The sequence below is a fragment of the Peromyscus eremicus genome, chromosome 14 (genome assembly GCF_949786415.1).
Source record: "Peromyscus eremicus chromosome 14, PerEre_H2_v1, whole genome shotgun sequence".
Lineage (NCBI taxonomy): Eukaryota > Metazoa > Chordata > Mammalia > Rodentia > Cricetidae > Peromyscus > Peromyscus eremicus.
In genome coordinates, this window is record NC_081430.1 from 10,655,248 (window position 1) to 10,681,843 (window position 26,596).

The 26,596-nt window shown below is 42.6% G+C and overlaps 1 protein-coding gene across 1 annotated transcript in view; it reads right to left on the bottom strand.

Moving 5' to 3' along the window:
* Scin (scinderin) overlaps positions 1 to 26,179 on the bottom strand; it is an 87,092-nt gene extending 60,913 nt beyond the window's left edge. The window contains exons 1-3 of the mRNA XM_059279547.1: positions 25,859 to 26,179; positions 19,725 to 19,879; positions 11,279 to 11,440 (exon numbers count right to left, since the gene is read on the bottom strand). Of these exons, the coding sequence (XP_059135530.1) occupies positions 11,279 to 11,440; positions 19,725 to 19,879; positions 25,859 to 26,057 (516 nt within the window). The 5' untranslated portion in view covers positions 26,058 to 26,179. The remainder of the gene's footprint in view (positions 1 to 11,278; positions 11,441 to 19,724; positions 19,880 to 25,858) is intronic.
* Between the last annotated feature and the right edge of the window lie 417 nt (positions 26,180 to 26,596).

Here is a 26,596-nt window from a genome sequence, read left to right on the forward strand (position 1 = left end):
GAGTGTGCCATAAAAAGACACCTTTTTGTCAACAGAAGGGTTGAACCTAGGGCATCATGTGTAAGAGGCAAGCTCTCCACACCGAGCCACAACCTCAACTCAAAGATTCCTTCATTTGGGAAAAGAACGAGAGAATGATGACTAGGAAGACAGTTTGTGTACCAAGAAGGTGGTCGTGCTCTTGGGTGCTAGAAAGTACTGGGAACCACAGTTCCTAACACACCCCTCCCCCACCCTTTTGTTTTGTTTTGTTTTGTTTTGTTTTGTTTTTTTGAGTCCTGGCTGTCCTGGAACACTCTCTGTAAAATAGGCTAGCCTCAAACTCATAGAGATCCGCCTGCCTCTACCTCCCAAGTGCTGGGATTAAAGGCGTGTGCTACCACTGCCCAGCTCACCATTCCTAATTCTTTTTTTTTTTTTTTTGGTTTTTCGAGACAGGGTTTCTCTGTGTAGCTTTGTGCCTTTTCCTGGAACTCACTTGGTAGCCCAGGCTGGCCTCGAACTCACAGAGATCCACCTGGCTCTGCCTCCCGAGTGCTGGGATTAAAGGCGTGCGCCACCACCGCCCGGCACCATTCCTAATTCTTAGGCAAGAATATAATATGGCGTAAAGGAAATAGGAAAAGTAGGGAAGTGGACCAGAAGCGGTGACCCCAGTACACTTGCCCTCAGTGGATTTGTCATCCACACGGTTTGGATAAGCATCACAGCCCCAGACACTATTAGGAAGTAGCGGGGCCTTTAAAAGATAGGACCTAGCTAGGAGTCTAGTGGTGAGAGAAGCATGCCCTTAAAGGAGATATTGAGATCCCAGCCCCCTCTCCTCCTCCATCTTGCTTTTCAGATTGCATGAGGTAAGTTATTTCCTTAACAAGACATCCCCCACCATGACATACTCTCAGACAGACCCCAAGGCAATGGAATCAAACAACCATGAACTAAAACTACAAGCCAAAATAAGCCTTTACTCTTTTCCAGTTGATTATCCAAGGTACTTTGGTTAAAGGCACACAAAGATGGCTAAATTCATCATTCATATAGTCATCCTTGAGCCTGATTGTTAGAGCAGAAATGACTGTGGGGCATGGTCCAGATAGTCAGGCCACTGGTGGAATGTGGGCAAACTGGCTCAACCTCTGCCAGGGCATGGAAAGCACTAAGTAGTGTTCCTGTCAAGAATGAAACAGCAACTGAAGGGATCAGAAGAGGTCTTACAGCTGATAGGAGAGCAGGATGTCAGGAGACCCCATTGAGCCCAAGGATATTCCATAGCAAAAGTCTAAAGAACAGAGACCAAAGCCCAAAGCTCAAGAATGAACACAGCTGGGTACAATAGTGCACACCTATAACCCCAGTACTTGGCAGGTGGAGGCAAGAGGATCAGAAGTTCAAGGTCAACCTTGGATACATAATGAGTTTGAGTCTAGGTGTGGGTTACATTAAGATTATGTCTTGCTGGTGGCCATGTCAGAGGAATAGCAGGTGGCAATTGGGGTACAGGGTGTGAGCCCACTGGAAGAAAAACTCTCTGATGGGTGTATCTCATTCAAGCAAGGCTTACAAGAATACAGACACCAGAATGCCTTTTACTTATGCTATGCCTTCATATTGTTGCTGCTACAATCTTTTCTCTGGTATCTGATATGATGTATTTGGATGTGGGGAGTCCCCCACTGCCTGTACTATAGTGTGTTTATCTCATGAATATATCCCCATCTACTGGGCATTTATTTCTATGGATTGCCAGGAAGACAATTCCTCCTTAAGCTGTATTATCTAATTGACACAGAGTTTTGATAAATAAGAATAAATACTAGGATATGTTTCATAACTAAGGCCTATTGTTCACAAGGCCTATGAGTCACACTTAGGAGCTGCTTTAGATCACAGCTTATATTTATGATTTAGGGAAACATTTGAGTCCAGGAGCCAGAATGGATCAAATTCCTTTAATTTTATTGCTGAGAACCACTAGCTGATACAAAGTTTCAAAATAGCTTTAGATTAGACCAGACACCTTACTAATGGTTTTTAAGAAAAATATTCCCAATCTTTAGTTCACAAGGACACATAGCTGAGCTGGCTGGCTAGGTTGTAAACAGAAAAAAAATGTCCAATTTTGGCTAGATGATTAATCCTTGCACCCATTCCTGACCTCAAATTGTGAAAATAAATTCTTACCAGTCAGGGCTACAGAAAATAATTTGACTCTGTAGCCCCAAATGAGGGCTGTAGGTTTTCTTGGATAGTCAGGAGTTATACACAGGGCAGAAAGTACATTTTAAGTTCTAAGCATTGTGGTCATAGTATCATGGAAAGTGCCAGCTGAGCTGATATTAAAAGATATACGATTTTGTTGGGATATATAAGCTGCAAAAAGACATGAGAAGATGGAACATGAGAGAGAACAACATGAGCGAATAAAAAAAAGAAACCATCAAGAGAGTGCATGAGCTTTTTCATTTTTTCCCTAACCCCTCAGATAGAAAAGTCATAGCTTTGCCACACTGTGGATTTTCCTTTGAGCCCTGAGTGCTGCCTTAGAGGATGGACCTCAGGACAGCGATAATGTCTCAAAAGAATTTTTTTTTTTTTTCAAAAACAGTAGGAAACCACAAGGTGGCTTTTCCTAGCACTTGGGAGGCAGAGGCAAGAGGGTTGTTTTGAACTTAAGGTGAAACTGGGCTACATAGATGAATTCCAGCCAATCTGAGCTACAGAATGAGCACATGACTGAAAAATGACAGACAGACAAACACACATGGACACGGACACACACACACACACACACACACACACACACACACACAGAGGAGAGGAGGGAGGGGAAGAAATCAAAACAATAAATGGAACTGCATTGCTACAGTGAAGTTTCTAAGTGCGTTAAGGATAGTCAGACTCACACTTCATGCCCAACCTCACCCCTACCCCAGGCCACAATATCGTGTGTGTGTGTGTGTGTGTGTGTGTGTGTGTGTGTGTGTGTGTATTTACCTTTTAGACACTCCCATGGAAAGAGGCCTCTGAGGACAGAGTCAGACCAAGTTGTAAATGGAAATATTATCTCTCTTCACAAACTCCCATGTGCCCACATGCTTTCTGCTGCATAGATGTGCATTTGTAACAGTATCTGCTGAATGACTGTAAGTTCTAGACTTTGTGCTAGGAACAAAGCCAGTGAGCAAAGCTGGTGAGTGTGGGTGAACGGAGGGAAAATGTGAGACATGCCTTGAGAGGCAAGTCCTGCCTGATGACAAAAAGGCAGTTAAGCAGAGAGACCTTACACCATAAGTGGGCCAAGGACCTAGAAAAGGAGGTCAACGGGCACCCTGCAGAGAAGGCAGCATCTGTGATGCATGTTTGAGCACGAGATGCTGTCCAATGCCTGCTGGAGAAAGGTGTCACAGAAGAGGAAATACTCCAGGCGAAGGAAGTCACCTGAAGAAGTAAGGACAAGGTCTCTGGAGGGAACATGTCCACACAGTGTCTTGAGCAGCAATAGTGATGAAAGAATGGACAGGTCTAGAACAGACTCGGAGAGTGATAACTGCAAGGGGCACCCTGGGAGACGTTATCAGCATGACTCCTGGCTTTGGAGTTTCACAGCCCTGGTGAGCCGGTGAGCCGTGATTCTGTTACCAGATGGGGCAATAGGAGAAAGGGTTGGAAAGGAGAGTGAAGTTGATGGCCTTCTTTTCTTAGTTATTTGTTCATTTTGATGCTTTTGAACTTGTTCGGTTTAAGGGTCTCATGATACATACACATTGAAACTGAAATATCTGGGCAAGTCAAACATACTTGAGCTCAAGGACAGACTGTGAAACTAAGAATTGCCAGTGTGTGACCGTTCAACTGCCACGGGAGAGTGCGATCCAAGAGAACGTGTGATAACGAGAAAATAGTTAAAAATGGTGTCACTTAAAAAACTGCTAGGTGGCGGGGGAGGGGGTGGGATGGGGGTGGCACGCAGATCACACAAAGAAAGATGAGAAAAGGTGGCCTGAAAGAAAGGTGAGCCAGCCAGCGGAGGAGTGACGCTGAAGGCAGGAAGGAGTAACACACAGCGTAGACAGAGGGACAAGGGACCAGGGAGATGGAGAGTGTTCAAAGGATGTGGCATCAATGATATCACAGAAATCATCTCCAAAAATAAACCAGACCCTTGGACTGGTGCCTGGTGAGGAAGGAAGTAGGGACTGTTTTTTCAAAGCAAGGTGGCTGGACGTTGGGGGAGGGTGACAGGTGACAGGCAGCAGAGCAGGGCAAAGCTGACCGGGTGAGCTAACAGGGAAAGAGAACAAGCAGAAGGGCAAGGCCGGTAATTCACCACAGGAATTCCCCCTCCAGTGAGGCCTCATTCTCCACTGTGGCTGACTCACAGGTATTTGTGAAAGTTGGCCTCACATCCCAAGCCTTGAGAACACGGCCCTTTCCAGCATGGTCCTGTTCTGTAGTTACTGGTGCATTGCTGTGGTTGGTGCTTGTTTGGTTTTGAGACAGGGTCTCACGTAGCTCCGACTGACCTTGAATTTACTGTGTAACCAAGGGTGACCCTGAACTCTTGGCCCTCTTGCCTCTACCGCTCGAGTGTTGGATGTGGTAAAGATCTAGCCACATCCCATATGATTTTCAAAGACATAATACAAATACATAAATCATTCTCTAAAATATTCACTATTTGCTTTGATACTGACTGATTAAACTCATTACATTACAATCTCATGTCTCATGCTCAGCATTTCACATTATAGAAGCTTAGGGAATGCCCCCACAGCCTAAGATCCTATGAAAGAGCGTGTTTCTGAGGCATAGAGAATTATGTTGGGAATACTGTTTATCACAAAAGCTATATTTCTCAAGCACTATTTAAAATGGGATTTAAGTTGTACTTATGACCTAAGTATTGTCCAGCTGGCTCTGGTTCAGCGACAGCTTTGGACATTTAACTTGCACTTGTCACACTTGGGTAGGAAAACAAATTTAAAATGCAATGGCTATAAGTCTGTGCCTTCTAATGCAGATAGTGGTCTTTGAATGATTAGCTCAAGCCTACCATTGAACTATTAGGGTTCTTTGTTCACTGTGCCACACCCCCAAAATAAAGTTATCAAGATAATCACAAGGTCTTATCACCATTAGAAACACTTAGCAACAAGTCAATGGGTTAAAGGTTAATGACTCAGACACAGACCTCTTGGGCGTTTACTTCAGAGTCTGGAGGATCCTGCCTGGATGTCCCTTCAGGGCTCAGGAAACTTCCATTATAGGCGGAAGTTCCTCTCCCGCCTGCCTGTTCCCAAAGATCCGGCAGTCACTTCTTAAATAATTGACTCGGAGGCTTAATATGTGTGGCATTCTCGTCTTTCTTCCTCAGCATCTGGCTGGTGACTCTCGACTCCACCCTTCCTCTTCCCAGAATTCTCCTAGACTGGTCACCCCACCTATACTTCCTGCCTGGCTACTGGCCAGTCAGTGTTTTATTAAACCAGTTGGAGTGACAAGTCTTTACAGTGCACAAGAACGTTACCCCACAGCCCTTCCATGCTGTAAGAGATGGCTGAACACACCGCCTCTTCATCTCGTCTATGAGACCTGGAAGCAGGGAAAACTTGGGCTTTGTTGAAGGTAACTGACTATTTAGAATAAGGCTAATTTGAGAGCTGGAGAAATGGCTCAGCAGTTAACAATGCATACTTCTCTTGCAGAGGACCCCAGTTCTGTTCCCAACACCAACACTGGGTAGCCCACAATCATCAGTAACTATAGTTCCAGGGGATTCAATGCCTTCTTCAGACCTCCTCAGCACATGTGCCCATACTCACACATAGACACACATGCAAACACACAATTAAAAACAACAATAAATCTTCAAAATAAGATAAATTATTGTTAAACAGACAATGTTTTTGAGTTATGCATACCTTGAACCTTTGAGGTTTTTATGGGTCATACACTCATGGGCTGGCATTGCCTATGAGAAGAAGCACATATCATTGGAACCTCAACCTGCCTACTACATCCAATTACCTAGCCCATTGTAGAACTCAGTATTTGTTTCACTCAACATGAGTCACTTGCACACATCTTCAAGGACTTCTGTTCGCTTAGAGAACTAAAATGATGACTGTTGTCTCTCACATGTGAGTGTGTCAGCTGAGAGTGAACCATAGTCAGCTAAGGCTAGAGAAGGCATCAGAAGCCAGATCAGGATATGGGAATAAGAGAAAACCAAAGTTCCAGAGGTTAATCATTTGCCCAAGGTCAAAGAGTAGATAGTTAGACAGCTAAATTGGAAGCCATTCATGATAATTAAATAGATTGTGGCAATTGTACAACAATTACATAATACATCAAATTCAAAAAGCAAAAACTTGTGAATGTGATGAATCATGTCACTGGAAAGTGCTTCTTGTTTAGTTCTCCAGAGTTGCCCCAATCAAATACCTACCTTCACAGATGAGGACCTGAGACCATCATAACCTTAACTAGAACTGAGGTCTTCTTTACCTTTGAAAATGATATCATTTCATATGCAAAACACTTGTAAAGGACTTCTAAATATGCATTAAAAATAAAACCTAAGACAAACACTTGAAAGTGCACAGGTTTAAGGGAAAATTGCAGGTGATTTTTAGAAGTGTGTGGTTTAATGATGTCTTTGGGATTTTACTGCCAGTAAATATTTCTTTACTTTTGATGGCAATGAAGGAATGTCCATCCTACTCAAAATAATATACAGATTCAATGTATATTATTGACTATCAATATTCCACCAAAATCCCAACATAACTCTTCACAAATGTTGAAAGGACGATTTTTAACATCATATGGAAACACATACACACACACACACACACACACACACACACACACACACACACACCCGGCACAAAAACAGAAATGTTGACTAATGGAATTGAATTAAAGACCCTGACATAAATTCACACACCTATGGACACCTAATTTTTTTTTTAATAAAGTAACCAGAAATACATACTGGAAAAAAGACAGTATCTTCAACAAATGGTGCTGGTCTAATTGGATGTGTAAATGTAGAAGAATGCAAATAGATCCACATTTATCACCCTTCACAAAACTCAAGTGCAAGTGGATCAAAGACCTCAACATAAAACCAGACACACAGAACCTGATAGAAGAGGAAGTAGGAAATAGTTTTGAATGCATTGGTAGAGAAGACTTTCTGGACAGAACACTATTAGCATAGGCACTAAAATCAACAATTAATTAATGGGACTCATTAAGCAAAAAAGCTTATGTAAGGCAAAGGATACCATTACTTAGACAAAGCAGCAGTCTACAGAATGGAAAAGATTTTTACTAACTCCACATCCAATAGAGGACTAATATACAAACTATATAAAGAACTCAAGAAACTAGATACCAAAAAACTAAATAATCTATTAAAAAATGAAGTACAGATTTAAACAAGAATCCTCAACAGAGGAAACTCAAATGACTGAGAAACACTTAAAGAAATGTTCAACATCTTTAGCCATCAGGGAAATGCAAATCAAAATGACGTTGAGATTTCATCTTATATTTGTCAGAATGGCCAAGATCAAAAACACAAGTTCATGCTAGTGAGGATGTGAAGTGAGGGAACCACTCCTCCATTGCTGGTGAGAGTGCAAACTCTCACAGCCATTATGAAAATTAGTATGGTAGTTCCTCAGAAAGATGGGAACTCATCTACCTCAAGATCCAGTTATACCATTTTTGGGCATATACCCAAAGAAGGCTCCATCTCACCATAAGAACACTTGCTGAACCATGTTCATTGCTGCTTTGTTCATAATAGCAAGATATTGGGAACAACCTAGATGTCCCTCAGCAGAAGAATGGATAGAGAAAATGTGGTACATGGAGTATTATTCCACTGTTTAAAAAAATGACATTGAGAAATTTGCAGGCAAATGGATGGAACTAGAAAAAAAATCATTCTGAGTGAGGTAACCCAGACTTAGAAAGAAAAATATGGTATGTAGACTGAGAAAGATAAATATGGTATATAATATGACATATGTAAATGATAACCAAGGTACAATCCACAGATCCAGAGAAGTTATAGAGGAAGAGACTGGGGGCAGGGGGACATCTGTATCTCTCTAGGAAAGGAAAATACAATAGACTTTGTGGGTGGATAGGGGGCAGGGTGGCAGAAATGGAAGAATCAGGTAGAGAGGGGAAGGGGAGATGGGGTTGAGGGAGGGAATGCAAGAGAGACACCTAGAATTGAGGGAAATTTGAGGGGTGATATGGAAACCTAGTGCAGTGGAAACTTCCTAAAATATGTGAAAGTGATCCTAATGAAGTCTACAAACAACAAGGAAGACAGTCCCAGCTGGCTATCACTTGTTACCAAACAAAGCTTCTTGGGTTACATCCAACTGAGTTGTGGACCAAAGGGGTCCCATGGGAATCCCCAAACAACCTAGGCTGTTGTCAAGACAGTAGATTTCTCTCCACAAACTGACAGCAAGGTCCCATTGCTGAAGATAATACCCACACAACTCAGAACATGGAGATGTCGAACTGGCGCCTATATAGAACTTTTACTCCTATGTTCTAGTATCTTCGGTACAGGAAGGTACTTTGCAAGCTACCAAAGAAGAAAAGTAAACAGCAACTCAGCCATTAAACCCTTTGATCTACATTGCTATCCTGCCTGTAAAATATGCAAGGGCAATGGTAGCACAAAGCTTGTGGGAGTAACCAACCAATATCTGACTTGACTTAAGGCCCATCCCTCAAGATGGAATCCATTACTGACACTGCTTGGGTGACTAAGAACCAGAGGCTAGATAGACTAGAGACCGAGGGTAAAACCAAATACTACTGGTCTTAAAAAAAAGAAGAAGAAGAAGTAGTGATAAAATGACTCCTAATGACATTCTCTATATTCATAGATAAGTGCTTTTTTCAGCCATCATCAGAGACGATTCCTCCTGCAACAGTTGGAAACAAATGCAGATACCCACAGCCTGACACTTTACATACACACACACACACACACACACACACACACACACACACACACACACGGGGATGGGGAGGGGCAGACAGACATTATAACACACAGCTCTAAATGGGATGTTTCCATCAAATCCCTTTCCTCAGATCTCAGGAAACCCTGTGGAAGAGGGAGCATAAAGAGTGTAAGAGCCAAAGGGGATGGAGGACACCAGGAGAACAAGACCCTCTGAATCAGCTAAGAAAAGCTCATATGCACTCACAGAGACTGAAGCAGAAAGCACAATGCCTACACAGGTCTGCACCAGGTCTTCTGCATATATATTATAGCCTTCAGTTTATGATAACTAAACTAAAAGCTATATTTTTATGGGACTCCTAAATTTGTCAATGAGCAGGTCTCTGATTCTTGTACCTTCTCTTGGGATCTTTTCCTTCTGCTGGTTTGCCCTGTCCAATGCCAATGTGATGGGTTTTGTCTTAGTATATTTTGTTTTGTTATGTTTCAAAAAAGAAAACAATCATTAAAATAAATAAATAGATAATGAAATAAAAGCTGAGACAAACAGTAGTGCACAGTCCTTGAGGGACAATTGCAGCTGATTTTTAGAACTGTGTAGTTTAATGATGCCAATAAATACTTCTTTATTTCTGGTGTAGGGTAATGACGGAGTGGTCTAGCAGCTGGTTTGTGCCGAGACACAAAAGCCAGGTCTCAAATTAGTTAGTTAGTGGAGTGGATTGGGTTTTGAAGTTGGAAAGGACTTTGCTGTGGGATGTCTTTCTGTATACTGTGAATATGGGTTGCTATGATTGGTCAATAAAAAGCTGCTCTGGCCTATGGTGAGTCAGGTTATAGACAGGCAGGAAATCCAAGAGAGATAGAAGAAAAAGAAAGGCAGAGGAGATGCCAGCCCACCACCCAAGGAGCAATATGCCAGCAGACTGGTAATGCCACAGCCACATGGCAATATATAGATTAATATAAATGGGTTAATTTAAGATGAAAGAGCTAGCTAGCAAGAATTCTTAGCCATAGGCCATACAGTTTGTAATTAATATTAAGCCTCTGAGTGATTACTTTATAAGTATCTGCAGGACTACAGGTAAGAGAGATTTGTTCCGATTGTGGGCTGGGTGGGACACAGGAAATCTTTTAACTACATGAAATTGACTATGAGACTCAGAATCAGAGAACAGCCATTCACCTGTACAGACATCCAGTCAGGACTGGGAATTGTACTTTGAGCATTGGTATTATTGGAATCTCAGTTACACACACAAGCTGCTATGATCCAAAACCATCAAATTATGGGCTAACAGTACTGAAACTATAGAACACCCTAACTTAGAGGGACAGATGAAGCCTATGTTTTGGGACTATTTTTCAAACTATAACCTTAATACATGTCATGCCTCTGTTGTTGCCAGATTAATACTATTCACAACGAGCTAACCATGTAACTCCACTTTTAGAATCCTTAATGCTTCCTTCTCTGTGCATGTACTATCTACTGCTTTATCTCAAGCACAGCCCAGACAGACACAGTAAAACACAATGTCTAGAGGAGAATCAAACAAGCCTGGAGTCCAGCTCTGGCTTCCCCATCTACAGGCTATGCAACCTTGATGGGGTCTAGGAAATTCAAACCACATGCTAACTAAAGCAACGGGCTCTGTATGCAGCTTGCTGCACAGTGCAAGAGATGACAATCAGAGCATGGCTGTGAATTGCATCCGAAGAGTGAGGATTATGAGGAGGATCCATCTTCCCTGCCTGCTTATGCCATGGCATATGGCTTTGAAAGTCTAAAAGACACAATATAAACATTAAGCATTGCGATACACACACGCACACACACATCCACAAACAAACACACATTTATGTATGCTCATATGTTAAAATATTTTCTTCTTAGTTCCTCAGGCTGTTTAGACTCATCATATGGCCAGCTTAAATTCTGGAACCTTTGGTTGCTTAGAAAGTCATTTCCCCCACCCCCAAGCCACATTTTCTCACACACAATCAAAGACAAAAATAATCAGTGGAAATCTGTCCAGAGTCATGGGGAAATACGTTGAAAATTGTTCAAATTCTATTCTGTGGTAGGAAGAACCAAATCATTTTTTTATTCTAAACTTGTCAGAGAACAAAAAGTCTTTGAATTCCCACATTGTGTGTCTTTAAATAACTGTCAAGTGTGTAGAATGGTTATCTTCAAAGGTGTGTGCATCTGATTTGTTGTAGCAAATTCCCACAGATGTCTCTGTGGCCTCAGAAACTTACAGTGCCAAGGTCAATGATGAAGCAGTCGCCTTTGTTGAAGCTCTTCCAGCTGAGAGGGACTTCCGTGGCCCTGACCACTCTCCGACCCTTCACATGCAGGAGTCTCTCCGCTGTCAGGTCATTGGTGAGAACATGGTTTAGTCCAGAAGCCACACCTCCAGCCTGGCCACGGGGAGGAAAACACAACACAACACAGAGAGAGGTGAGACCACTACCCAAACACAGCAAGGCACAAGCCACCAGGCAAGAATGCCCAGGCGAGGTCAGGACCAAGACACCACTGCAGAACAGGTGGAAAGGGAGATGAGGAAAGAAAATTATTGGTAAGATCAACAGGTAAGCTGGTTGTTTTGCTCTTTTTCCCCCATTATAAAAATTTAGTATGAAATTAAGCACGTTTACCAAGGACCCTCAGTGAGGAATACCATGCTACATAAAAAGAAAAGTCAACATTGATTTCCCTGGTCTTTCCCAGATGACTCATGGGTGAGCAGCAGATTGTAGCCAAGAAAGCAACAGGAGGCTGGGGAAATTGGAGATGAGGAGCCTCAACTACAGTATCTCAGGACAGGTACCCAACCTTCCCATTGTCACTCACAGAAAAAGAGGATTCCCACCGTCACCATAGAGAAGAGGTTCCCAACCTTCCCACCGTCACCATAGAGAAGAGGTTCCCAACCTTCCCACCATCACTACAGAGAAGAGGTTCCCAACCTTCCCACCGTCACCATAGAGAAGAGGTTCCCAACCTTCCCACCGTCACCATAGAGAAGAGGTTCCCAACCGTCCCACCGTCACTACAGAGAAGAGGTTCCCAACCGTCCCACCGTCACCATAGAGAAGAGGTTCCCAACCTTCCCACCGTCACCACAGAGAAGAGGTTCCCAACCTTCCCACCGTCACCACAGAGAAGAGGTTCCCAACCTTCCCACCGTCACCACAGAGAAGAGGTTCCCAACCTTCCCACCGTCACCACAGAGAAGAGGTTCCCAACCGTCCCACCGTCACCACAGAGAAGAGGTTCCCAACCTTCCCACCGTCACCACAGAGAAGAGGTTCCCAACCTTCCCACCGTCACCACAGAGAAGAGGTTCCCAACCTTCCCACTGTCACCACAGAGAAGAGGTTCCCAACCTTCCCACCGTCACCACAGAGAAGAGGTTCCCAACCTTCCCACCGTCACCACAGAGAAGAGGTTCCCAACCTTCCCACCATCACAGAGAAGAGGTTCCCAACCTTCCCACCATCACTACAGAGAAGAGGTTCCCAACCTTCCCACCATCACACAACAGAGAAGGAAATAGAAGATGTGGCTAAGGGTGGGCTGTTCCTATGAAGGGCACAAAAACAAACAACAAAACCCCAGGGCTGAGTTTTTTTAATGTCAAGGAAGATATAGAATCATGATTCTCCATCCCCCAAACAGAACAAAACAAAAAGCATTGAATGAGAGTTACTGAAGGAAAAAAATCTGTTATTCACTACATCTTCTTGTAGTACTGCAATCATCTTTTATATTTTTCTCTTTTTCTAATTAGTTCCTATATCTTTACTTTCATAATCAGCAAGAAGATGATATGTCTAATTATGGAGTTGTATTATAAATATATAGATAGATATGTACACATATCTATACATACATACACACACATGTTTTTAAGCAGCATTGTTAAGTTGCCCAGGATGGCCTCAAATTTACAACCATCCTGCTTCAGCTTTCCAAGAACATTCTACTTTTTAAAAATAAGTAGGATTACACTGTGATCTGGTTTTTAAAAATAGTGAAGGATACTGTATGTGGAATAAAAGGTTATAATGTGGAATCAGATTTAGACTGTTATCTCTGGCCCCTTTCCCACACACATATAAAACATTCAAACTAATCTTATAGAGTAACCTATCAGAGTAATTTATACCTTGAAAATTCAACATTCTTTTAAAAAGCACAATCCTTTCTCTGGCCAGTGAGGTGGCCGAGCAGGTAAAGATGTGTGCCGCCAAGCCTGACAACCTGAGTTTGATCCCCAGGACCCACATGGTAGATGGAGAAAACTGACTCCTGTAAGTTTTCCTCTGATCTCCACAAGGGTGTCACAGCATACATATACCACACAGAGACACACAGACACGAGACACACACACACACACACACACACACACACACACACACACACACACTATGCACATAAATACAGGCACACACTTATAAAGATATAAATAAATATAATTTTTAAAGTTAAAATACAATACTGTTGCCAGGAGGTGGTGATGCATGCCTTTGTTCCCAGCACTTGGGAGATAGAGCCAGGCAGATCTCTGTGAGTTTGAGGCCAGCCTGGTCTACAGAGCGAGATCCAGGACAGGCACCAAAACTACACAGAGAAACCCTGTCTCAAATAAACATATATATCTGAGTTGAATCCCAGGAACGAACTGACTTCACAAAGATGTCCTCTGGCCTCCACACTCATGCAGTGGCTCACATGTGAGCCTGCCCTCAACACACATCATACAGATACACAATAATAATAAAAGTAAGCAAAGCAAAATGACACGCCATGCATACGTCTGCACTGGAGAGTAAGTAGCTCTTTCATGAACACTGTCTAAGTTAGCACTAGAAGCTTCCAGACCTTTTCTGCTTTCTCTAGGAAGGACCACAACTAAGCAGCCAGTGGGACCAGCACAGGTGTGTGAGTGAAACATGTTTGCTGGTCACTGTCTACAATCATGGCTTGAGAAAAGTATGTTAGCCAGAAATTTAATGCCAGGGAGCAGTGGTAATGGATGTTTGTAACCACTTTTCTAGCTTTGGAAGTGTCCAGAGACAAAAGATGCGAACCCTGAGACAGGAAGATGATCCTGGCAGTTCCAGCTGAACCGTGACATAGTGGACAGCAACTAGGCATGATTTTTATAGACTTGTTAATGACAGGCTCTGTTAAGTTTGCCCACTCAAAACAGACACCAAACTGCTTCCAGGCACTCTTCTATTATATCTGTCTTGACATATGAATCACTTATTTATGTTGAGAGAAGCAGAGAATGGTGATTACCAGCTTAGGCACCAGGGTCAGACAGTCACACGGTCACTTACTAGCAGAGACTGTCGTAAGTGGCATAGAATCTCTGAGTCTTGCTTCGTTTATCTAAACAGAGCAGAATCGATGGCAAATGCACCTACTGGGGATTTATGTTAAATAAGGTAATTTGCATGTCATGATTAGCATAATCTATAAACTTGAAAGTAAAAATGGGGAGAAACAGCATCACATGGTCATCTCGGCCACTCTGAGTGGCAAGTTATCTCTGAAGCCACACATCCTACCAAGCAATGGCTCCTGTAGCCACCCACACCAGCATCATGCTGCTGATCAGAGAATCAGCTGATCCTGATGACCTATGTGACCTCCACTTACAAACATCCCCTTTTTGAAGAATGCTGACTCATGGCCGCTTTAATGCCCATAGAAGATAATTACCCAAACAACTACCAAGTTACTTTGTTATTATGTCCACTTTTGCATATGTATCCTAGAATTTGGTTTCCAAGATCCTGTTAATAGTCAAATTCATCCTGTGTATGTGGTATGTTAGAATTTTATTGTTTACTGTAATGCTCAATTCCCATGCAATGTCTGTTTGGGGAACTAGTAAAAAATACATTGTACATCCTGGAAAACCAAGTGTTTTCCCTGCACTTCCCTGAAGCAAGTCATTTGTCTGGATGACATGGTTTCTGACAAGGTGACTCTATTGTTCCTGCTTTGAACAAATGTAAGTTCTCAGTTCTTCAGACTGTTGGGTTCATTGAAATGAAGGAAACTTCAGGATCTTTTGACATAAACTGGGGGAACTCTCATGTTCGAAGCGGCTTACACCTAGTGTGAAATAATGATTCCAAGAGACAGAAAAAATCTGGTTGTTTTGTCTGATCTCATGGTATTGCAAATATTCAACCAAGGACAAAATCCAATAAAGATAGAAGTAAACCTGTCATCTTTTGGTCATTGTTTTTGGGTTTGTTTGGTTGGTTAACTGGTTTGTTGGTTGGCTGTTTTTTGTTTTGTTTTCAACTTTGATGTAGAGTGTGTCTATATAGCTCAGGCTGGCCTTGAACATATGATCCTGATGCCTCAACCTCCAAAATGATGGCAATGTAGGTATGCACCCCCAAGTCTGACTTAAATCTGCCATTTTTTTTTATTATTTTTATTTTTTTATTTTTTTTTTTGGTTTTTCGAGACAGGGTTTCTCTGTGTAGCTTTGCACCTCTCCTGGAACTCACTTGGTAGCCCAGGCTGGCCTCGAACTCACAGAGATCCGCCTGCCTCTGCCTCCCGAGTGCTGGGATTAAAGGTGTGCGCCACCACTGCCCGGCTCAAATCTGCCATTTTTAAAAGGCAAATTAGCATATATTCAGAAGTCCTATTTAGCTCTATGGTCTAGGTACTCACAGGAGTGAAGCAGCAGGTGAGCACCTGGGGCCCATGTCTTCCTTAGAGAGGGCTTACTTCTGGGGTGTCTGTTGTAGAATATTTTAAGGTGTGCTACTTTTGTTTATGTTGCATTTGTCTAACTCTGTGAAGCTGTGTTACTGTGACTGTCTAAAACACCTGATGGTCTAATAAAGAACTGAACAGCCAATAGCAAGGCAGAAGAAAGGATAGGCGGGGCTGGCAGGCAGAGATAATATATAGAAGGAGAAATCTGGAAGGAAGAAAGAAGTAGTCAGAGAAGGAGAAGGACCCAGGGGCCAGCCACCCAGCTACACAGCAAGCCACTGAGTAAGAAACAAAGAAAGTTATACAGGAATAGAAAAGGAAAAGCCCAGAGGCCAAAAGTAGATGGGATAATTTTAAGTTAACTAAAGCTAGTTAGCAACAAGCCAAGCTAAGGCTGGGCATTTATAATTAAGAATAAGCTTTTGTGTGTGATTTATTTGGGAGCTGGGTGGTGAGCCCCTCAAAGAGCAAAACAACAACATTTTGGTGTACCAACATGGTGCTCAAATTTCCATAGTGCCTGAGAAAGCTTTAAAAAAAAATAAAGATACGGCTCCTTTAAGAGTTTCTGCCAGACAATGAGCCCTAGAGCAGCTATTATGTTAAGTAGGAACAAAAAAACTAAGTAAAAACACCTGACACAGCACAAGAATTGACATTTTAGAGCTCTAGGAAGGGTAAATGCAGTTTTTGGTCATGAACCTCCAACCAAGCCATGAGCTTTAGGCCTGCCTTTCATGTACCAAGAAGCAGATAGAGCCAGCCAAGAGAGCCACATGGAGGATCCAGGTGTAGGTTAGCAGTTAGTAGGTTTGCTCATATGGTGAAAAAAATCTAAAAGATATGCAGTAAAAGAGGTCCAGATAGAAAAAAATCTCTAAACAGGTTCCAGTGTGTTTTACAATGTGCATAGGCTTAAGAAAGAACGAAAAGGAGTATGGACAGCCATAGAAAGAAATAGTTTAGAAATAACAAAGTAAAGTCTATAAAGAGAGTAAAAGTAATATAAAAGAAAAATGACATGTAAGATAGGAAATACACAAGGAGTCTGGATCCTGTATGTTATTGTGTTGATTTTGAATTTTTTGAATGTTGAGAAGCAAACAACAGCTGCTAAGAGACACGGGATTGTGAGGACTGCAAAACTGAACCAACCTAGATACTTTAGATCTATCTTAACTTTAGAAAAAGAAGCCAAAAAATGTATTTTTCAAGTGGAAATAAAAAATGCTTTGTTTTCTTCCCACAGGAAATGAGAGGTTGTGGATTCCTTCAGGAATAATGTGGATCAGGTGTGACCAAGGGAGGCCTCCTGAATCTTGACAGGTGATTTCTATGACCAAAAGTTACTGCTGGTCTTCCCAGGGCTTGGTCATTATCTCAAAATTTTCTCAGGGACCTCTAAAGATGCATTTGCCCACAGACAGCAGGAAGCAGTTTAGAGAAAACTATGCCCACATTCCCAAGAGTTGTGGTGTATAGGTGGGTTTTGGTTATTTTGTGGGCTATGGATGTTTGTTATCATTTAGGGGAATATAGAATATTGATACACATTTCAAGTTATTTTTGTTACACTACATTATGTGTCTACTCTTATTTAAAGGATTTTTGTATATTGGTAAAAATGTAAGGTTATTTTTGTTACAACATATTGTATGAATGTTTCTATTTTTGTTTGAGGAATTGTGCCTATGCAATTCATTTGGAAATGTAGAGTGAAGTTCTAGGTTTTGAAAACTACTATTATAAGCTATATAGGATAATCAGGAAACAGAGGGCAGTTGTTAGTCATTCATAACATTCAAAATTGTAGATATGTTAGGTATGCTTTCCAGATCAAATAGAGACATATTTTAGATAGATAGATGGTCTTCAAACCTTTCAAAGACCTACAGAATATGTCATTTAAAATGTTTTGTTAACTTAGGGCTTTTCATGACAATGAGACATATCTGCTCCTGGCAACACCAATTTATTTCAGAGGTGATGGGCATCAAAGAAACTCCTTATAGAGTTTGCTTTCAATATGGCAAGGCTAGCCATTTGGGCAAGACGCTGCTCTTGCTTGGACTGCTCGAAAGTATGTTGTATAAACTGGACATTCAAGACCCACAGGAAAATGATCGTTGAACTTTGCCAAAGCAAGGCATGATGGTCCTTCAGGGTTGCTGCTTCACAGAAGAAACAGAGGAAAGTGACTGACAAACTTTTCCAATGTAGGTGGGACAGTCTTTCAAATTTCCTGCTTCATTAAAAAGTCTGCCAGATACATTGGACCTGTAGGCTGAAGATGGATGCCCCAGTGTTGCAGAGGAAATTTGGATGACTGTCCAGGCAGTCAGATGACTCTATTATTTCTAGAGTTTTTGGAAGTTGTTTGTAATGCACTTTATTTTTATTTAAATACTATATCCTTTTGGGGTCTTTGATAGAGTTGAAGACTAGATAGTTTTAGTTGCAGTTTTCCCTAAATATAATAGAAAATAAATTAGGTACAAAATTTTGGATTTACTAAGATAGGATAGATTATGGGGTATTTTCTTTAAATTTACCAGGTATAAATGAATTGGAATTCAGTACATTGTAAATGTAATCTTTACTTGATAATTGTTCATACTGTATACAGTCTCATTATGTTAAAGTTAAGCCCTTTCATTTCTATTTAGAAAAAAAGGGGGAATATTAAGATGTGCTACTTTTGTTTATGTTGCATTTGTTTAACTCTCTGAAGCTGTGTTACTGTGCCTGTCTAAAATACCTGATGGTCTAATAAAGAGGTGAACAGCCAATGGCAAGGCAGGAGAAAGGATAGGCAGAGCTGGCAGGCAGAGAGAATTAATACAAGGAGAAATCTTGGAGGAGGGGAAGCAAGATCAAGGAAGGAGTAGCCAGAGAAAGAGGAGAATATGAGGGTCCAGCCACCCAGCTACACAGAAAGCCACAGAGTAAGAAATAATGAAAGGTATACAGGAATAGAGAAAGATAAAAGCCCAAAGGCAAAAGCTGGTTGGGATAATTTAAGTAAAGCTGGCTAGCAATAAGCCAAGCTAAGGCTCTGCATTTATAATTAAGAATAAGCCTCAGTGTGTGATTTATTTAGGAGCTGGGTGGTGCACCCCCCAAAAGAACAAAAACAAACAACAGGTGTCTATCTGAGGAGGCTATTTCTCATGTTTTAACTGAATTCGTGGGCAGGGAGGGAAGGACTAGGGAAGGATGATCCAACTGCAAAGCTCACTGGGGGAACTAGGGTGAGGGAGGCAGGGTCTACCCTTTACTATGCATTGCCTAAGAGGTAGGCCTATTTAACTATCAATACATATACATTTTTTTTTTAATTATTAAGGAGCTGAGGATGTATCTCAGTTGGTAGAATGCCTTCTTGGCATTTGGAAGTCTCTGGGCTCCATCTCAAATACAGCATAAACCAGGTATGGCCGCACACACCTGTAATCTCAGCACTTGCGAGGTAGAGGCAGAAGGATCAGGAGCAAAGGTCATCTTTGACTACATAATGAGTTTGAGGCTAGCCTAAGGCTACAAGAGATAGTGTCTCAAAAAATTGCCCATGTAAGTAAATTAGGTCATAATAATTCACATCACACCATACCTCCTGAAACAGGGTTTCCTTTACAGAATTTACTCAGTATCAACTATATGTCTGACAAATATGAGGATAAATTATACAGAGAGAGAGAGACAAAGAGAGACAGAGACACAGAGACAGAGACAGAGAGAGACAGAGAGAGAGAGAGAGAGAGAGAGAGAGAGAGAGAGAGAGAGAGAGAGAGAGAGAGAGAGAGAGAGTTGGGGGAATTCTAAGACAAAACAAAAATCAAATCCATGCCCTCCAGGAAGCTGTGATCCATGAAGTGTGGACCATCGGGAAGAGAAACTGTTTGAAAATGTCACAATGGAAAGTGTCAGAGAGAAGAGCTTACCTTATACTTCAGACCACCTTTGAAATAGCCCACAAAATCAGTAGACTCGTAGCCTTGAAGTTCTCTGCTCTGGACTGGCTTGCCGCCCAGATAGTCGTCCATCTGGACCGTGAAGATGGCCGCTGCTGTGCTTTCATCCTGGGAGCATTCCTTCCCTGAAACAACACAGCTCTGTCACTGGAGGAAAAGCGCGGAGGCAGAAGAGTTGACGAGGACACCAGAGCTCTCTCTTATTTATTTGTTTGTTTGTTTGTTTGTTGTTTATACATTTTTATTAAAATATAATCATACTATTTCCCCATTTTCCTTTTCCTCCAATTTATCCCATCCCCCCTTCTCAAGTAAATATCCTCTTTTTCTTTGAATACAGACATAGATATACACAGATATATTTATACAACCTGCTGAGTCCATTTTTGTTGTCTGTGTGTGTGGTTTCAGGGCTGACCAGTTTGTATTGGGTAACTAATTAGGGAGCTCATCCCTAGGAAAGGCTCATTCTCCCTGTTCCAGCAGAACAATGACAATATCAATGGACATGTTAACACGGAGAAGATTTTGTTTCCGTTATGTTTCAAGACAGCAGTCTGCTGCAGAAAGATTCCTTATCAGGAGAACAAGTGATATGTTATTTGTCTCATAACCAAACATTTTTCATGTCCCTGCTTTTTAAAAATCCTTAAAAGAAACACTACTATACAGATCTGCTTGGGGGCAAATCAATATATGCTAGCAAGACTCAGGAAAGCACTCATTTCATGTAGTTAATAAGATCCTGCCAGGAAACACTTAGGAACTGCTTCAGGCTTACAGCATGTCAGCGAGAAATACTTTATAGGCCATAATTAAGTAACTGAGTGATTTTTAAGATAGGAAAGTGAATGAAACTTCACCTGTCCCCTGTTTTTGAGCCTGTGTCCCCCACTTGACTATCTCTTTACTTTTTTTGTGTGAAATAACCACTGATGGAAAGGCAGGAAAGGAACTAACACGCTGATGTCTCTTCAGTGCTATGTATGTGATAGAATTTAAGAATGTATACAATTAGCTTTTACAGTTATGAAATAGAACCCACCCAGATATCTTTGCTGAAGTCAAATTCCTAAGCATCAATGTCTACACAGTATGTGATGTTCAGAACCAAGATAGGCTTGAGGAAGACTCACAGTTCATTAAAAAAAATCCACAACCCTAAACCTTCAAAACCCTCACTACATCTGAGCTGAATGAAAATTGTAATTAATAGTAATGCAAATACCAACACATTTCCAGTACTCTTGCAATGGGCCACACAGCACTTGTGTTTTATATGAATGACATTCAAGTATCCCCATGAAACAGACCTGGTTTACACCATGGTACTGTGGAACTCATTGACACTGGGAGAGGCTGAGTAATTCCTGAAGTTATAAAAAACTTACAAAACAGGTTTATAGAATTCTAAAGGGTAAACTCTTAGGAAGGATAATACATGTGTTTTAAAGAAGATTTTTAAAAATTATTTGTTTGTTTGTTTGTGTGTGGTATGTGCATGTGAGTGCAGGTACTCAAAGGGGCCAGAAGAAGGCATTGGATCCCCTCAAGCTGGTTACAGGCAGTGTGAGCCACCAAGTGTGGGTGCTGGGAACAAAACTCATGTCCTCTGCAAGAGCAGTAAGCACCCCAACCACTGAGCTATCTCTCCAGCCCCACACGAATTCATTTATTACAATTCTTATTAGTAGTAAATTCTTTGGTGATCACAATATATGACTTTCCCCAATGAGCCATAAGCTTAGAAGCAGTAACAGTATTTCCCTGAATGATGCCAATTGAAATTCACCAAAATTGAGGAAAGGAAACCAGTTACCTATACTAGGAAAATTCAAGTTCCTTCACAGTTCTCCTTCTGTGTTCACAGGTGACCTATATAGCTAGGATCTTCTTAAATTTCAGCAGCCAGAACAGTACTTATATGGTAACAGCTTTGTAAACTTCCTGTGAAATGTATTTTAACATACACCTTAAATATCCACATGCAATTCTGCAATCCGAAAAAAAAATGCTGGTGCCATTCTTTGCCCATTTTTTCAGCTCTCATGATAGCAGCTGTTGGTGTAAATTTCATACAGAGATGCTTTAGGAAAGACGCTTAAGCCAAGGTTGACATCAAAGACATTAAGGATGACGTGTTTGACAGAAACATTGTTACCTGAAGAGTTTAAACATGACTCTTTTGAAGTAGGTATGAATGGTAGGCAGGAAGTTAATAAATGAGATGGAAAGATGTTAATTAGGTCATGCTCTTGTCTGCTGATGTTTATGTATTGTGCTGGGCCAGAGAATATCAGAATGAATAAACCAAAGCCCTGGCTGGCCTCCAAAGGTTGAAAAGACTTAAAGAAGCCAATATAAACCTTTTTAATGTGTAGAACTGAGTCAAAATCTATTGAATCATGACGAAATTCTAGCAGGTACTCAAAAATGTTTGTGTATGAATTCTGCTTGTGACTTCATTTGACGTCCCAGGTGAGTTCTATTTGTGACCTCATCCCTTGTTTTCCTAAGCTTGTGCTGATGCCTGCTACCCCGTGCTGTGCTATGTCACTTTATATTCATACGCATATGCATGTTGCTCTTACATGTGTAGTGAGAAACTCCTAAAACTGGGACGTGTGACGATTTTATAAACAAAACACAGATTTAAAGAGAAGTCTCACAACTAGACCTACCTAGTTCTCATTCCTGATTTTAAAGATCTGGCCACATTAGGACTAGAAGAGAAGGAGCATCCTCAACATGGTGAGTAGCATCTACTGGAAACACGTGGGATCTAACGGCAGTTTTTTAAAACTTGAGTGTGGCGCAGCATCGTGTAGTACCCTAAAGTGTAAGGGAGCGCAGGCTTTCACGGGGATCACAACTGAGATGCCCACAGGGATGCAGTCAGCCTTATTTGTATTTCCCAGTGTTGCTTGTTCCTGTGGATGTGCTCATGTGAAGTTAGTTCTGTGCAGCTTTACCACATGTGCTAATGCACATGTCTGCCTTCAGAGTCCCGATACTAAGGAGCTCCATCACCAAGAAGACCCTCATGTCTCTAAAGAGCTCCATCGCCAAGAAGACCCTCGTGTCTCTAAAGAGCTCCATCGCCAAGAAGACCCTCGTGTCTCTAAAGAGCTCCATCACCAAGAAGACCCTCAAGCTGCTTTATTTTTTTTTCTACATGTGTTTACTTAACTTAGGCAAAGATACGTTCATGCCACAGCATATATGTGGAGACCAGAGAACAACTGTCAGGAGTTGCTTCTCTTCTTCCACCATGTAAGTTCCAGGGACAGAACCTGGGTAGTCAAGCTTGGCCTTAGCAGCAAGAGCCTTTACTCACTGATCCATCTTGTCAGCCCAATGGTCAGTTCCTTGACATTGTCACTAGCCCCTTGTATATTATGAGATCCTTGTATTGTACATTATGTGCTATATATTGTAATCTAGTCCTGCTGTGTCCCAGTGCCCTGTGTAAAGCCACATGCACACACACACACACACACACACATACACATACGCACGCACGTTATAACATCAGTGAATGCTGTTTTAAAATCGATTAAAGTAATGTCTAAAGCTGGCAAGGAGAAAGGGTGAGGGAAGGCGTTTGGATAAAGGTTGGAGTCACAATAGCAGCTTTAAACCAATCCCTGCCCACAGACTGGATGCTGTGAGGAAACAGAGGCAAAAGCTGGGTGCAGTTTAACTGCTAAATACAAAGCCAAAATGTTTTCTAAGAAGGAGCAACGTAAAACATTTTGAGCCACAGGCAACCACTTCTCACTTTCACAGCATCTAGACATACAGTACTGGCACCGTTACCTGAGACACGCCCTAGTGTTGTGGAAACTGAGTGCGTAGACTAGAAGGAAGACTGTCTACATTTTCCCTCATCTTAGTCCCGCGTCCCTTCCACTTCGCTTGTCTCCTCCTGTCGGGGCCATCCCTTCGTTTGTACACTGGGCGTCTCCCTCACGCAGCCTCTTTTAACTTGACTTCTCCCAGCTGACGTCCTCCCTTCCTTCATGAAGTCAAACCTTCTTACCCTTGAACTTGCTCCAATCATTCTCTCACTAATCCTCGTGAACTCTTCCTATTCGGATCTCAGAATAAACTCCTTCGGATGGAACTTCCCCTGCCTGGAGAATGGAATAGGAAAGGCTGCTGGGAACACTGAAGGTGTCCTGACTCCTCTTCCTTTGATGGTTATGGTCTTGGCACAGGAACCTCCCCACTTATCCTCATTTCCCTGTGTCCGTCAAGGCTACTTGTCCCTATCGCACAGAGTCTGTAAACCTCTTTCATGTCATTAATCACATGCTACCAGTGTTTTATCTTTTTTCCTTATTGCACCTTTGGGGTTATAAATTCTTTGGAAAGCTTCATAAACTACGTATTGCAAGTGACTTATAGGCTCCTGGGAAGCCTGAATTTATAGATGAATTATATTGTAATTAATGTACTATTTATTAGCTTACACTTTTTAGACTGTTTCTGCCCAAACTATGTCCTATTGTATATTGTGAGATTGGTTTGCACTAAATGGATAATTAAGAATATAAGAGAACCAGGCACTCAGGCTATGGAAGCAGGAAGATAAAGCACAAGAGGCCAATGTGGACTATATTTAAGTTCCAGAGAGTTCTGGACTATCCTGGCTGTAAGGCCCTGTCTCAAACAAGCACACAGAAACAGCTCAAGTGAATCTGTGAGCTGAGTGGAGCACAATACGTAAGGCGCCTGCTTGGGTAAGAAGAAGTTTACTGAATTGAAGAACTAGCCTCTGAGCCTTCCTAGAGCTGTCTTCCGATGAAGCCAAACACAAAGCGAGTTTCCTCCCATTTAAACTCACTCTGCTGACCCTTCAGACACACATCCACTCCCCTTCAGACATGCATCCACTCCAGACCCAAGTTCAGAGTGGGAAGGCTCTTCTACCCCAGGTCACTGTTTCACGAATCGAGCACAGATCACTGGGTAGTGTGTATTATGCCTGGAGTGGCACTCCAAGCTGAAGCAGCAAGAGGTCGCGAGCTCAGACACCTCAACCAAGCACTGTAAACACACTACCTTCCCCTCTGTGTTTCCTGTCTCAGATGGCCAATCTGAGTGTCTGTTAATGCTTAGGAAATCCCTTCTGAGTGTTTTTACTTGTTTCTTAAATTTCTCAGATGTTAGACATTAAAGTGAAATGGTGGCTTTGTGCTTTTTTTCCCGCCCAAGCTCAAGAATAAATACACTGAAAGAAACACTAGTATAAGGAGTCAAGCTCGTTTGAAAAGAAGGCTCAGATTATCCGGCACGGTGTCAGGTAGGGTGTGCCCACTGGCACCAGACCTCACAGGGAGAGCTTGAACATTCGGGATGTTTACGGGTAAAAGTAGAAGGTGGAGAAAGTGGAACACACGGCCAGTGTTCCGAAAACCTGGCACCAAGGCAGCTCAAAATAATTACGACCGCTAAAGGAGCTGTTCTGGTCCACACTGTGTCCTTGTTAAAACAGATGAATACTGAATGAACAATTTTAAATGAAGCGGCCTATCTAAAGAAATATACCAGCCATACAGGGCATTTTTAAAAAAATAGATGATGGCTGTATCATTTCCCAAACACACAAGCAGTGTCGTGCAGGGAGAATCTTGGTTTGGGGTGGCACAATCAACTAGTCTCAAATAGCAGAGAAATATAAGTCCATGCCCCCAAGGCAACAAATAAAAATAAATAAAAGTTTGGAGCTGGGCGTGGAGTTTTCTCGCCAGCTGCAGCAAATGTCCACAAACATGTTTGACTTCATCTCCACCCTGCCTGGGAAACCAGGACTGCGCTTGCCTGAGGTGCTCAATACTTGGCCAGCACCCGGGTTTCTCTCAGGCAGCCGCCCAGGAATAGAGTGGGGTTTGGGTTAAAGGGGAAAAAGCCAGAGGAATGAGCATGAAGCCTCAAAAGGGGCTTAGTCAAGGCCAGTGGGCGAGCCTCCTGAGTGACTCACCTCCAGGTTTGCAGCCCGCCAGGAGCTGAGCTGGGGCTAGGAGAGGGTGCTAGCTGAGTGTCACCCATCCCGCCCAAGTGAGGGGACCCTGGGCTGCCTTGGGATGCCCACTGCTTACCCAGCCAGAAGTGCAGGCGGTAGGAGAAGCCCCTGCTCCCTTTGGCCGTGTGCAGCACCAGGTAGGCGTCTCCGACGTAGAAGTCACCGTAGGCACCCTGGGGCACGGGCACCAGTTCCAGCTTCTCGACCCTCCACACCTGCAGCCCCGCCTGCTGGCCCGCGCGCGCGAACTCCGGGTGCTGCAGCTCCTGCGCCATGGTACCCGCGATGCTGGCAGAGCTGGGGGAACTCGGATCGCGCCCTGAGCCCAAAGCAGCGCCCGGTGAGAGCGAACCTGCTCGTCCAGCTTTTATGGAGCTCGCCCGCACCGGAGGCGGAGCCCGGAGGGCAGCCAACAACGACCACGCCCGACCCCAGGCGGGAACCTGCATCTCAGATTGGACCTGGCTGACTAAACCTCTAGGAACTGCCTCCTTCCTCAAATAAATAAATAAATACTGTAAGAGGCACTTTACCTGGCAACAGGTGGGTTCTTCCCGCAGCACCCAGGCCGGTGCACACTGGACCCGCGGTTCCAGTTCCTTCGCTGGTCGGGTTCACCCTGTGATGCCCCCCCGCTTGGCGGGGGTGTAGGAGGAATCATCCACTCGCAAAACAGGTCTAGCTATGAGGACCACAACACGTACCATTAGGGGTTGGAATGACTGACTGTGTCACTTTGGCAAGCGCGAAGATTTGTACTGCGGGGTCCTTTAATTCGTGCTGGACAGCCTCTCCGAGACTCCTGGTGGCCAGG